Consider the following 12545-nt stretch of genomic DNA (forward strand, 5'->3'; position numbering starts at 1 on the left):
TCTGTAGGAAACACACCCGAGACATAACTTGAACTTCAAAGTATCAATATATTTATTTACAAAATATACAGTTTCACAGAAACAGCTTCTCTATACACATAAACTTTATAATTACACAGAACCATGTAAACGATGTTAAGTGTCTGGCCTGGCCAAAGCCCAAGAGGGACCCCTAACTTCTGGAGACATCCTCCCCCTCCCCCCCAACTCTATCGGCCACATGCCAGGAGCCCCTGGATGGGACACACCTCATTTGCATAAAATAAGCCGACTGCAGCTACCCCAGCTCAATCTAACGCAGAAACGCACTTGCCTGGCTTTTCAGACACCACCCTGGTATAGGTCTGTTGAAGGAACAGACCAGGAACCCACTTGATAAAAACCACCAGATGAACATTGTAGGCCTTCCCAAGAGTCACTTCCGGACAAGAAACCCCCATGAAGCCTAGTCCCTACACTGACAATGGCCATGGCTCTCTAACCGTGTGACTAACGTGGATCGCTGACTAGGGACCCCAACTTCAACTGCCCGAGGTTTTGCTTTCGAGCACTCTTTAACACTTTGTGGAATAAAAATGTCTAACAAACAAACAAAAAGGATTTTGAAACTTTGGTTATTTCTCTTGGTGCAGAAACTAGACAGGTGGTCGAAGGGGGCAGATCTTTGGCTGCGAATGCCTCTTGAGCGTATGGTAGATGCCCTCGTGGAAGCTGGGCGGTTTCAGAGTGCACTTTTAAAATTCTGTAACCTATGATTTAACTTCGCCCTTGGGATTCTTCGTGTTGGACCAGGTTTCAAGGAACTCAGTTTCTTCTTTTTTCTGCTCAAATGGTAAATGAACTTAAAAAAAGCCAGCTGGGCAAGGGTGTGAAAGACACCAGACCTAAAAAGGGGCTTGGATTCAACAAAATAGGACAGCTTTTCCTTGAGGAGAGAAGCTTAGTAGTCTCATGCCCCTACTGAAGAAAAAAAAAAAAAAGCAACTTTATAAGCCCATAGCACCTCTGTGGGGGAGGCTGGCTGAGCCCTTTTTGTTTGGAAATAAAACTTCTAACTTCAATTCCACTTACCCTTTCCACACTTTCTAAAGAACAACATTCATTCATTTACAAGGGATGGATTTTTTTTTTTTAATTTTTTATTTTTTTAAAACAAGGCCTTGAACAGCGGCTACATACAGTTATTTGTCAACTTAGTCATTAAGGAGAAAAAAGCTCAGGTCATTCTCTTGTTAACCAAGTAGCAGAATCAGCCAGTGGTTCTGCAACGGGGATGGCCCTGCAGCAGAGCTCAGCTAGGGTCACACACACACCTCAAAATCCCCTAGACTTCCCATAGCCAAACACAATCAGGATCTTCCTGCTGTGGACCACATCAGGAGTTTTAAAGTTACAGAGGCCGGGGAGCGGTTAACAGGACCTAACACAAATGCCACAAACACCTGAGTGCCAGTATTGGGACAACACTCAACAACTTAAGTATGCAAGGGCTTTTAAGTTCTACCCTTGCTCTGCAGATGCCCAAAGGCAATCCACCCTGTGTAAGAGGCAGACTCCTCAATCTGCCTTAGGAAACATAGATCCCTGGCTTTGCTCAGGACATTTCTTACTTGAATAAGACCACTACTCATCTCCAGTGATAACTGCCTGTATCATGATGCAGGCAGGGTCAGTGCACTGGGGGAAGAAATGAGGAGGGAACCATTCTGCTCCCACTCACTCTGAAGAGAGCACCTCTACTCTGCATCCCAACATGTCCCAAAGACAAGGGGGGAACCAGGCAGGGAATCCGCCAAACTCAGTTTGGCTGGATCGTGCAAAAACAAAAAAACAAACAAAAAAAGGAAACAAAAAGGGAAAAAAGGAAAAAAAAATTTATATCGTGCAAAATGGAAACTTGTATCAACGACTCAGGCCCCTTTCATCTAAGAGACCATCCTGGCTCTGCCCCAACAGAAGCAGCCCTGTGCGATTCCTCTAAATACACCAGGAGAGCATCTGAAAACCACTGGAGGGGGAATCACTGGCCCAGACTCTCCCCACAGCAAGACCAGAGGACGCCACTTGCGACTGACCTAGGATGCCCCCTCTCAGGCCAAGGCAGCAGGCTAGGGAACTGATGGCTGAGGAAAGGGCAATGTTAGGCTAGCTATACAGACACTTACGGTAAAAGACTTATACTCGGGAAGCTTAACACATATGGCTGTTCGCTTGTTGAATCCTTGGAAACCAGAGATGTCTTCCTCCCTCTGGGGAGGACTGTCCCTGTCCCCACCCTCACCCCCCCAGCCCCACCCCAGCAGTCCAAAGTGGGGGAAAAGACTCACAACCATCACATACCCTCATTTTGAGCTCAACACCACGGTGTCGAGCCTGCTCTGGCTGCGGAGCACGGGGCCCCAGCAGCGGCTTTGGCCAACAAAGATTCTACGTCGTCACCAACTATGTACAGTTTTTATGTACCTTGGACAACCTGTCCTGCTTAGGCACCTCGATGTCAGAAGGGCGAGGATGGCCACACCACTCTCGCTAACAGTTCTGTGCTCAGATTCAGAAAAAGTGACCCCAAAGAACACCCACCGGCCCTTCTAATTCTTCCTTTGAAGTCATGCCCCACCCCAGTCAATCCAGAAAGAGCTTCCGGGAACCCATTCGGGAGCGGTTGGAGCGGCGGATGTCAAACTTGGAGTCCCGGCACTTTTGGCAAACAAACACTTCAGGAACATTGGATTTCCGGATTTTTGCACAGGACAGGTGGATCCAGGTGTGACACTCATTACATTCAATCATCGGTCGTCCAGCGAAAGGTTTCATGCAGAAACAGGTGACGAGGTCCCAGGAATCGTCATCTAGGTAAAATAAAAATTGGTAAGTAAGGATGTGGGGGTGGATTCCTCTGCTAACACATCTGAAATCTGCCCCTTCAAGGGGCCCAGACAACCTAACCTCCCTCACCCTTCATATGGTTCTCTCTCAGTGTAGACAGGGCTGGCTGAGGTTCACGTTGTTTTTCCCATTAGCTGCCCTTTTTTTAAATATTTCAGATGAAAGCTCTCTAATTCTCACTCACCAAGTCTTGCCTCTTGCTTGGTTTATTCTCTTCCTTAAAGGGTCTTTACTCATCAGGAAAAAGAGGAGAAAGACCTCAGGCTTCAACAGTAATAATATATAGCATTTGGATGGCACTTTGAGGTTAAGGTTCACCAGGCATTTCACCCTCACAACCACCCTGGAGGGTTGTACTATTATGGTAGGGCACTGGGGTGGGGCTCCTCTGAGTCCCATTTTATAGTTGAGGAAACTGAGTCAGACATCAGTGACAGGACTCCCCCAGCTTGTGTGAGTGTCTGAGGAAGGATATCAACTGGGGTTTGACACCAGGCCCAGCACTCTCTGCCCTCTCAGCTTGGCCACAGTTGGGAGGGACACCTACCCGAGTCCACCATGATGTCCTCATCGTTCCCAGTGCTATCTTCGTCCCGGAACACCACCTGTTTGCCCTGCCGTATGACAGTCCGTTTGCCTTCTGTCTGAATCTCCTTGACTTCCTCGGGGGTGGCCACTGCACAGGAGCCGCTCGAGCGGGTGTCAGAATCCCAGCCCGAGCACGGGTCGCTGCTGGCCGCAGGGATGTCCTGCAGGTCAGGGCTGGCCGTTCTCTGGGCAAAAGTGTCAGCCGGCTCCAGCTTCAGCAGGCCCCCCATGTACTCCTCCTCCATTGGCATGTCTGCATCCCTCCGCTTACGCTTCTTCTTCTTCTTCAGCTTGTCTGTCTTCTTTCTGTCCATGAGGAAGTTGCTGGGTTTGGCTCGCTGCAGAAGGGAGGGCTGCAAGTGGCCAAAGCACCGGTCAGCAACAGGCAGGGACACTGATGGGGGCAGGTCAGCAAAGCTGGCATCCCAGCTATCACTATCGATGGTCCCGGCTGTGCTGTTGGCAGGGCTGGGGCTGCTCCTCAAAGGAGGCTCCTGAGAGACAAGAAACAAGGCCTTGCTGAGCAGGGGTGAACACCCTGACAGGGCCTGTGCCCCCAGGGGCATGGCTGCTGAAACAGATGACTCCCCAAGCCCATTTTCCCCTAGGGACTCATTTCTCTTAAAAGTCAGGAAATGCCTCCCAATTTCTGAACCAACTAAACCATCACGTACCTCCTTGAGTGCATCTGTGTTATGACTCTAATTTATTATCATCTCAGATATAAAAGGACCCTCTGTAGCTCTAGTCCAACCTAATCACAAGCAAGAGTCCTCCCTACAACATGCTCAAGTGCCCTTTGGCCTTGGCCTGAAGGTCTCTGGGAAGAGGACCCCATCCACATCCACAAATATACTATAGGACTTCAGAGCTTATCAAAGTGTTCTGTCTTAAGATGGATTTCCTGAAGACCTTCTGGTATTTGATTTTTAAGGCACCCAGGTCTCCTTATCTTTTTTTCACCTAATATATATTAAACCTTTTTTTTTGAATTAAAGATAATTTTAATTAATTCTGTTTTGAGACTTTGTTGAGAGCCCCTGAGAGAACTGGAGATATCCTGGAATTTGTCAGAACCAGAGCTATTTCTATAGACTGACTATAGGTGGCACAGTGGATAGTGTGCTCACATGTCTGGGCCTCAGTGTCCGCCTCTGTAAAATGAGGCTGGACTAGACATCCACAAGGTGCCTCATGGCCCTAAATGTATGGTACTGGGATTGCCTCTGCCATATTTAAAATTTATTAGAAACATACAATACTACATGTGTATGTACACACACAGGTATCTATACATGTGTACGTATGTACATATGCATATCTACATACAAAAGCATCTTAAATGTTATCATTATGTCCTGAAATCCTTTACAATTTAAATAAATTCCCTTTGATAGAAAGGCTTGTCTTTTATATGGGGTACAGTCTTGCTTTACAAAAGAATTTCTTTAGGTCTTTGGGTCCAGGGTGCTTGAACCCCAGTTCTTTAAAGGCTAGGATGCCTGGTGAGGCACTTAAAAGAGAAATACTGGAAACTTCTCAAATGGCTCAAAAGCCCAAGCGAAATTTTAGGGAGACTTGCTGTGAAGGAAGGGGCTGGAAATTACCTCTGTTGGATAAGGGATGTAACCAGCATATGCCAAGACAAAGGTACAAAACTTGTTGAAATCTTCCACAGTTCGCCGCCTCTTGTAACTGGGGGAGTATTCCTGTTTAAGATAAGAACAAAACACATTTAGAAACTGAAAACTTGAATTTGGAATAGCAGCAACCAAACCCTCCAATCATCAGAGAGTTGGAGAAAAGCCTTCATTTCCAAGCAGGCAATCTTTTACTATTTTGTCACTTAACCCTTCTGACTCTGATTCCTCTTCTACAAAACCTGGATCACAGAGCTTAGTGGGGAGAAAGCTACCTGGGTTCAAGCCCTGCCTGACACACACTGACCGTATGACCCTGGACAGGCCACTTTCTCTATCCTGGACTGGTGAAGGAGTTTCCCTCACCTGAGAGTTCCCTAACCTGAATTAGTCAATCTATCTTTATTAAGCATTTGTTCATATGCTCTAAGGGCTATTTGGTTCTTATTCCTAGCCTATATTGCACTGTAAAGATCAAATGATAATATAAAGTAAATTGCACACCTTAGAGGTATTAACAAACACACATATGTACATTGAAATACACTTTATACACACACACACACAGAGCCCCTAATTACTGCTATATTCTGAAATCCTTCATAGAGTCAGGAGAAACCATGTCTAGGACAAGACAAAATAGTGTTTTCAGATAAAAAGATCCAATTGAAAGGGAACCCGTTTCTCCAGCATACTAGGAAACCAGTCAAGCTATATTACAGTACTTGCTGTCTGCAATGCTACCTAGAGCATTCAAAACTGGGCTCGTACCCCTGCTTTGGCCATTTTCCACCTTAAATTCCTTTTTCTCACTCACTGCTGCAGCAGCTAATACTCACATAGCTCTTTAGGAACTGAAAAAAAAAAGGCAATTTTCTTATTCTCTTGGTTTGGGGCCACTTCCCAGAGTCACCCCAACTTCTCCTAGTCTCCCTGAATATTTTAAACCAGTGCAGTAGAAACATGAGCATGTAACAGCCGCCCCTCAAAGATTTCAGTGTTGACTCAACCCTCTCCCACCTGGGAAAAGGGGCTTTTTTTCTACCAGGCAAAATGTGCATCAGAAATGGCTCATTCTGGCTACAAATTGCCCTGAGAGGTTTGCCCTACACCAGTCCTTCTAATATCCCTCTGATTCGGGAAGGAGTCAATTGCTCTTCCAGTGAAAAGAGCCAGAGGAAGCAGTGGCTCCTCAAGGGCAATTGATTATGGGGTGAAATGCAGCTGCTTCAGGTATGGGGCCCATTTCTTATCCTGCCTGAAGTCTCTATCATGTCCTCCTCCCCAGGACATAAAGCTACCAGTGCAAGCAGCAGGAACACAGTGGCATGGGCATTCAGCAGGTTTCCCTACAAGCCTCAAAATTTATGTCTTGCATTGGTTCTTTCACAACTACCATCCAATCCCCTCACTTCTTAGGCATTCCTAACCACTGGGGCAACCCAGCTCATCACCTTTAGAGGGATCTGGGGTGCCTGCACTGCCAGGGGAAATCACCCCGGACCCGGCCCTCAGAACTTTAAGGCTATGCAAAAATACTCACAGTCCAGCTAAAATGTAAGAAAGTAGGTCAATAACCAAGAAAAAGTGAGAAGTGCAGAGCCCAAAGAGAACTCAGGCAAAGGTTAGGCTGAATTCCTGCCCTGCCCAGTAGTCAGTCTGGGGCTCCAGCCTAGCCCAAGCAGAAGGGGGCTCCCCCAAAAGAAGAGTCCTCCGGTCCAGGTCAGACTCTCCATCTGCCCACAGTCTCCCGCCTGAGCTGAAGTCGCCCCTCCACAGTATTTCCCCCGTCTACCTGACTCTGTGCTTCCCCAAAATAAGATGCAAAACCCACCTCCCCCCTACGCCCCCCAACCTTGACCGGGGCAAATTTCTCTCTTTTTCGCAACCCCTCCCCCCCATCCCCGCAGGCCAAAGCCTGGGAAAAGAAAGGGGGGAGGGGGAGCGAGGAGGAAAGGAGCCTCCAGGCTGGGCTGACTGACTCTGGGCAGCTGTGCTCTCAACCACCAGCGAGCGTGAGCACAGGGGCTCAGGGAGCTTCTTTGCGGGAGAGGGGGCCACTGAAGCGGGGCGCCAAGCAGCCCCAAAGGGGCGATCCCGGCGCGGCCTCGTTCCCCTCCCCCACCACCCCGGCTGGCCCTGGGATCCCGGGACCCGCCCCCGGGGACAGAGGGGCGGGGAGCCGGAGGAGGGGGTGCAGCGAGTACGGGCTGGGGGGGGAAAAGGGATTCCCGGGACTGGGGGAGGGGGGGTTCCGAGCGGCCAAACCCGCTGATAGGGGGAAGGCTAGACGCTGGAAGGACCCGAGAAGCAGCGGGCGGGAGGGAGGGCGGGAGAGAAAAGGAATAGAGTGCAGGGAGGGGAGGAGATGGAGCCCCGGAGGCACGGGGGAGCTGGGGCTGGGGGGAGGACGCAGGTGATCGAACCTCCCGAAAGGGGGGAGGGGAGTCGAAAGGCAAAAAGAGATTCAATCTCACCAGTGGGGGGGGGGGCGGAGAGTAGCGGGAGGGGATCGAGGCTCCCCTCCCTCCTTCGGGAGAGGGCCACGAAGGGGAACGGGGTGGGGGGGAGAGGGCGGGGAGTCGCCACGAGAAGCAGGAGGGGATCGAGCGGAGACGGGAAGGGGCCACGAGAGGCCAGACGGGATGGGGGGGAAGGGACCACGAGGGGGAGGGAAGGGGCCACGAGAGGCAGGAAGGGATCGAATCAGGGGGAGGGGGACGCCACGACAAGCAGGAGGGAATCGAGCGGAGAGGGGGGATGGCTCGAGAGACTGGAAGGGATCGAGCCCCCACTGTGGGAGGCTCGAGAAGCAAGAGGGGATCGAGCCCTGGGAGTGGGTGGGGGGCCCACGAGTGGGAGGCGACGCTGGAGCCTCCGGAGTGCGGGGCGGGGACGCGATGGAAGGAGGCGATCGACTGGGGGTGGGGGAGGGGGGGTGGATCCAGACTCCAAGGGGAGCCCTCGGGTGGGGACCAGCGCGGGAGGCGGTCGCGGGGGATTAGGGAGGGACAGGAATGGTAGCGGACGGATCCCCCCATAAAAGATGCCGAGCCCCCAAAGGGGGCGGAGGACACCGAAGAGGGGAAGAAAAGAGGAAGGGGGTGGGGACGCTGAGGGCCGAGGTGGGGGGTCCCCCGCAGGCAGGCCCCCCGGAGCGGGGACGCGGGTCAAGAGGGGCCGAGCAGAGAGGAAAGGCCGAAGGAAGGGGCCGCGGCCCCGCGGGGGCACCGGGCGGGCGGGCTGGGGGGCCCATTGCAGCCGGCGGCAGCTGCACTCACCTCAGGGTGGAAGGCGGAGGCGCACGAGTCGGCGTCCATATTCCTCGGAAGCCGGGGGCGGCCGAGGTCCTCGACGCGGCGGCGGGGGCGGGGGTCTCCGGCTCGGGCCCCGGGGCTCCGGGGTAGGGCTGGGGGGGGAATCGGGGGTCCCGCCCTCGGCTGCCAGCGCCTGGCTCCGCTGGGTGGGCTCTAGAGGCCGGCGAGGGCGGCGGTGCAGCCCCAGCCGAGGCTCAGGGTCTGCGCGGCTCGGTGGGTAGGGGCGCTGCGGGAGGGAGGCAGCGGCGGAGAGCGGGGAGCGGGAACCGGACCGGCTCCCGACCTGACGCCCAGTTCGGCTCGTGTCTCGGGAGGGCGGGCGGGAGCGCCGCTAGACCTGTCGGGAAATGTAGTCTCGGGGGCGGTGGAGCGACCGGGGACGGGGGGGAGGGGGGCGAAAAAGAGGCCGCGAAGCCCTCTGGGAAACGTAGTTCCCGGTCGCGCGGAACCGGCGCACAAAGGTCCGTCGGGAGACTCCAGCCCCCATGAAGCTGTGCGGCGACCGGCGGCGGCGGAGGTGGAGGTGGAGGCGGAGGGTCTTGACGAAGGCAGGCGTCTGCAGCTGGGGGAGGGGCACTCGGGAGCGGGGGAGGGGCGGGGGCTCGCGCCGCCGACTCTGCCTGTGGGGGGAGGGGTGGCGCGCCGCGAGACCCCTCCTCAGAAGCGGGAGTCGGGGCACACTTCACCCCCGAGCGGCTGCGTGGCGCCGGGCTACCCGCCTGGGCCTCGGTGGCCAGGATGGAGGCGGGATCCCCCTTTCCTTTTTTTCCTTCTCGAGGGCCACCTTTCCTCTCCTAGTGGGGGGACTGGGTCGCCGAAGGGGGCGTGGGGGGGTGACGGGGTTGTTTGTTCTGCACCTTCGATTTGGGGGTGGGAGAAGCTTTTGGGGGGGCACGTTCTTAACTCTCTGCTCCTCCTGCCAACCTGCACCCCTCCACACACCCCCTTTTAGAGGGGAAAAAGAGGCGGGTTACCCGCTCCTCCCCCCCTCCCTCGTTCTCTCTCACCCATCCCCCCTTTTTGAGGGGCACTGAAACTGTCCTCCCTCTCTATTTCCCCCCCCCCGCCTCCCCAGGGTGTGGGTGGGGCTCCGTGTCTCCGCCCCCCCTGGGGGACAGGGGCGGGGGGGGGGGGGAAGTGCTGGGTGTTGAGCTCCCCGTGGCCTCGCCCTGCATTTGGGCTCACTCCTCTGCTGTGTGCAGTCTGCAGGTTGCCTCGTTCTATCCCCGCATTTCCTGGTGAAGTTGTCTTGTTGTTCATTCCTTTGATTGGCTCTGCTCCTCCTCCTTCCCCCCCCCCTCCTCCTCCCCTCCCCCTCCTCTCCTTCTATCTGCGTCTCTCTGTCCCATCCCCCCTCCTCTCCTCGTCCCTCCCGTCTCTCCCTCCCCTCTCTTAATCTTTTTTCTTTCTCACTCTTTCCTTCTCTCCTTTCGTCACTCCCTTCTTTCACTTCTCTACTTTCTATCTCCCTCTCCTTTATTTTTCTCCTTTTTCTTTTTCTCACTCTTTCCTTTTCTCCCCCTCCTTCCATCACTTCCTCCTCTCCGTTCTTTCTCCCTCTCTTCTCTTTACCTCCTCTCTTTTTCTCTGTCTCGTCCTTTTCTCCTCTCTTTTCTATATTTTTCTCCTTTTTCTGTCTTTCCTACTCTACCTCTGTCGCTCCCTTCTATCTCTTCTCTCCACTTTCTCTTTACACCTTCCCTTTCTTTCTCCTTTCTTCTCTCCTCCCCCCCTCCCCCCTGTAAACTGTTTTTTTTTTAAAGACTACACTTTTATGTAATAGTAGTTGCACAAAGTTAAGAGCACTTTTTTCTTTCTTTTTTACAGAGATGTCGCTAGCAATCACTTCAGGTGAAATGCTTATTGTGTGTTTTCAGTCCTCTTCCAGGAAGATTTTTACCCAATTTATATGTGGGGCTTTCTTTACTTCATGCATTTCATTATTTTTAACTTGTGCTTTGCCTGTTCTGCTTGTTGAAGCGATGATTTTCTGAAAATGTTTAAAAATTGTGAAAATTGAGGGTTGAAAGTATTGAACGGTATGTTGTGCTTATTGTTTTAGTGGTTTAACTTGATTTTGTTCCCTCTGGTTGGATTCCACTGTGTACTGTGGAGTATCTCAGGACATCTTACTTAATTTAAAACTGGCTGCCGTGTTAGAAATTACTGCTTTTGGGCCATAGGCTTTAGAGCTGAAAGGAACCTTAAGCATGGAGGCCCAGAAAAATCAAATACCTTGCCTACAGAATGTAAGCAAGTAAGGCCTGCCCTCTTAATATTTTTAGTGACCACTTGATGGAAGAAATACAGAACCTGTTTACACAGTTTACAGAGGGCAAATGTGTTTAAATGACTTCGTAACCTCCTCCTTTGGAGAAATAACGTAAAAGAAGCCAGAAGTATCAGTGTAAATGGAATCCATGTTAACAAGAAGGGCCTAGAACAAGACATTAAAATCAGCACACAAAGCAGCCTTTTGGAAATAATAAAAAAAAAAAACCTAACTGAAGGGTACAGATGTTTTGAAATGGGAGCGAGTGGTGGGGTCCTAAATTGGGTATCTGCAATTGTGAGACAGCGACAGAAAAGGTCAATGTTATTTTGGGGGTGATGGTTTTTTCTCAGAAACCTGCAGTCTTCCTGTTATGGACAGTGCCTGGTGCTTAGTGGGCACCAGGTGGTGGACTTAGACTCCCACAAGTTGGTAACAAGTGGATAGCCCCTTTCCCTTCTCCAGCCCTGGAGTCACTATGGGGAGGGAGGCCGGCCATGGGCCACATGCTCAGTACAAGAAGTGAACAGACTTGGGCATATCTGATTTGTTCATTTCAGCTGTTGAAACAATGTGTCCAGAAACATTGTGATTCCACTCCGTGGTCAGGTTCACCAGCTGCGTTCATGGGAAAAAAGGGGTTGCAGTAAGTCAGAGCTAAGAGGCATGGATGAGATTGGGTTCTGCCGCTGTCTGAAAGGAGTAAACAGTTTGTTGTTGCTTCTGAGGTCCCTCACAGGTCTGAACTCATGTCTGATGGGGGAGCTGCATGAAATTATTTCTCTGACAGGGTTATTATGAGCAAAGAAACTTTAAATGGAGCTGTTAAGCACCTGCTATGCGCCCGATCATGCTAAGTGCTGGGCTATAAACAAAGTCTCTAACTTCAAGCATCTTTTACATTTTGCTAGGGAAGATACAGCATGGTCACACAAGTAAACACAGGATATATAAAAAGAATTTCAGTTATTGAGGAGGGGGAGACTAAGGCCTCTTGAAGGAGGTGGCCCCAGAGGGGACCCTTGAAGGGGGAGGTAGGAATTCCAAGAGGCAAGGAAGGCTTTCCAGGCATGGGAGGACAAGAAGGAAAGGGAAACCTCAATCGGGGTGGGGGAGAGGGGGGAACCAGTAAACTGCCCACTTTGGACAGAGAAGGGGATCATAGAAATACTGGAGCCTCCAGTATTCTAATGGAGAGGTCCTTTTTTTGTTTCATGGACCCTTCTCAGAGTAATGTTTATGAATACATAAAGTGCATATGATTACAAAGGAAAAATTATGTTGAAATGCTGCAGTTATGAAAATACTTTTTTAAAACGAGTTTCTGGACCCCAATTAAGACCTGCTCCAACTGTGATCTTCTGGAGGTAAGGGATTTGGATCCCGATCTATTCATGCCAGCACAGAGGATCACAGTTTTAGTTCTAGAAGTGATCTCTGAGGTCACCTATTCATTTTAGGTATGAAATGGAGCTTACACAAGTACTAAATAGAGAAGCTGTGATTTGAACCCAGGGCCTCTTGACTTTCAATATCCTATTCAGTTCTCATTCTTGTCTTCTGTAAATGTACCCCTGGGAGTCATAGAACCCCAGAATTCGAGCTGGCAGTGCAAGCCTGTGTCCTTATTTTAAAGATAAAGAAACTGAGGCTGAGACAGGCTAAGTTTTGAAACCAAATCCGCAGATTCTGAATCTGGTGGTGTTCTCATCACTCCTTTAGAATCTCACAGGTTAGTTGTAGGTTAGAAAAATAAATATGGGTTAGAAAACTTACCAGAATGAATAGGGAATTACTTGTATATCAGAATCGTCATGGTTCATGTTTTTATAGTCTTAGCAT

General features: G+C 51.0%; 1 protein-coding gene and 1 long non-coding RNA gene across 2 annotated transcripts; one reads left to right on the forward strand and one right to left on the reverse strand.

Moving 5' to 3' along the window:
- Positions 1–28: 28 nt before the first annotated feature.
- PHF13 (PHD finger protein 13) lies at positions 29–8786 on the reverse strand. The gene is made up of 4 exons (XM_036744364.1): positions 8396–8786; positions 5082–5183; positions 3434–3968; positions 29–2849 (listed from the first exon to the last, which is right to left on the reverse strand). Exons 1-4 carry the CDS (start codon positions 8432–8434, stop codon positions 2623–2625), a joined length of 903 nt encoding a protein of 300 aa, XP_036600259.1. The 5' UTR covers positions 8435–8786; the 3' UTR covers positions 29–2622.
- Positions 8787–9581: 795 nt separating this feature from the next.
- Positions 9582–10485, forward strand: LOC118837471. The gene is made up of 2 exons (XR_005009561.1): positions 9582–9669; positions 10259–10485. It is a non-coding gene; the product is annotated as an uncharacterized LOC118837471 (long non-coding RNA).
- Positions 10486–12545: the final 2060 nt, after the last annotated feature.

Source organism: Trichosurus vulpecula, chromosome 2, assembly GCF_011100635.1.
Source record: "Trichosurus vulpecula isolate mTriVul1 chromosome 2, mTriVul1.pri, whole genome shotgun sequence".
NCBI classification, from domain to species: domain Eukaryota; kingdom Metazoa; phylum Chordata; class Mammalia; order Diprotodontia; family Phalangeridae; genus Trichosurus; species Trichosurus vulpecula.

What these genes read in the sequence shown, in the direction of transcription:
- PHF13 (XM_036744364.1), bottom strand. Translation starts at nt 8,434, where the DNA reads ATGGACGCCGACTCGTGCGCCTCCGCCTTCCACCCTGAG. An exon ending in CCTCCGCCTTCCACCCTGAG is followed by an intron (nt 5,184 to 8,395) that starts GTGAGTGCAGCT and finishes TATCTTAAACAG; the next exon opens with GAATACTCCCCCAGTTACAA. An exon ending in ACATCCCTTATCCAACAGAG is followed by an intron (nt 3,969 to 5,081) that starts GTAATTTCCAGC and finishes CTTGTCTCTCAG; the next exon opens with GAGCCTCCTTTGAGGAGCAG.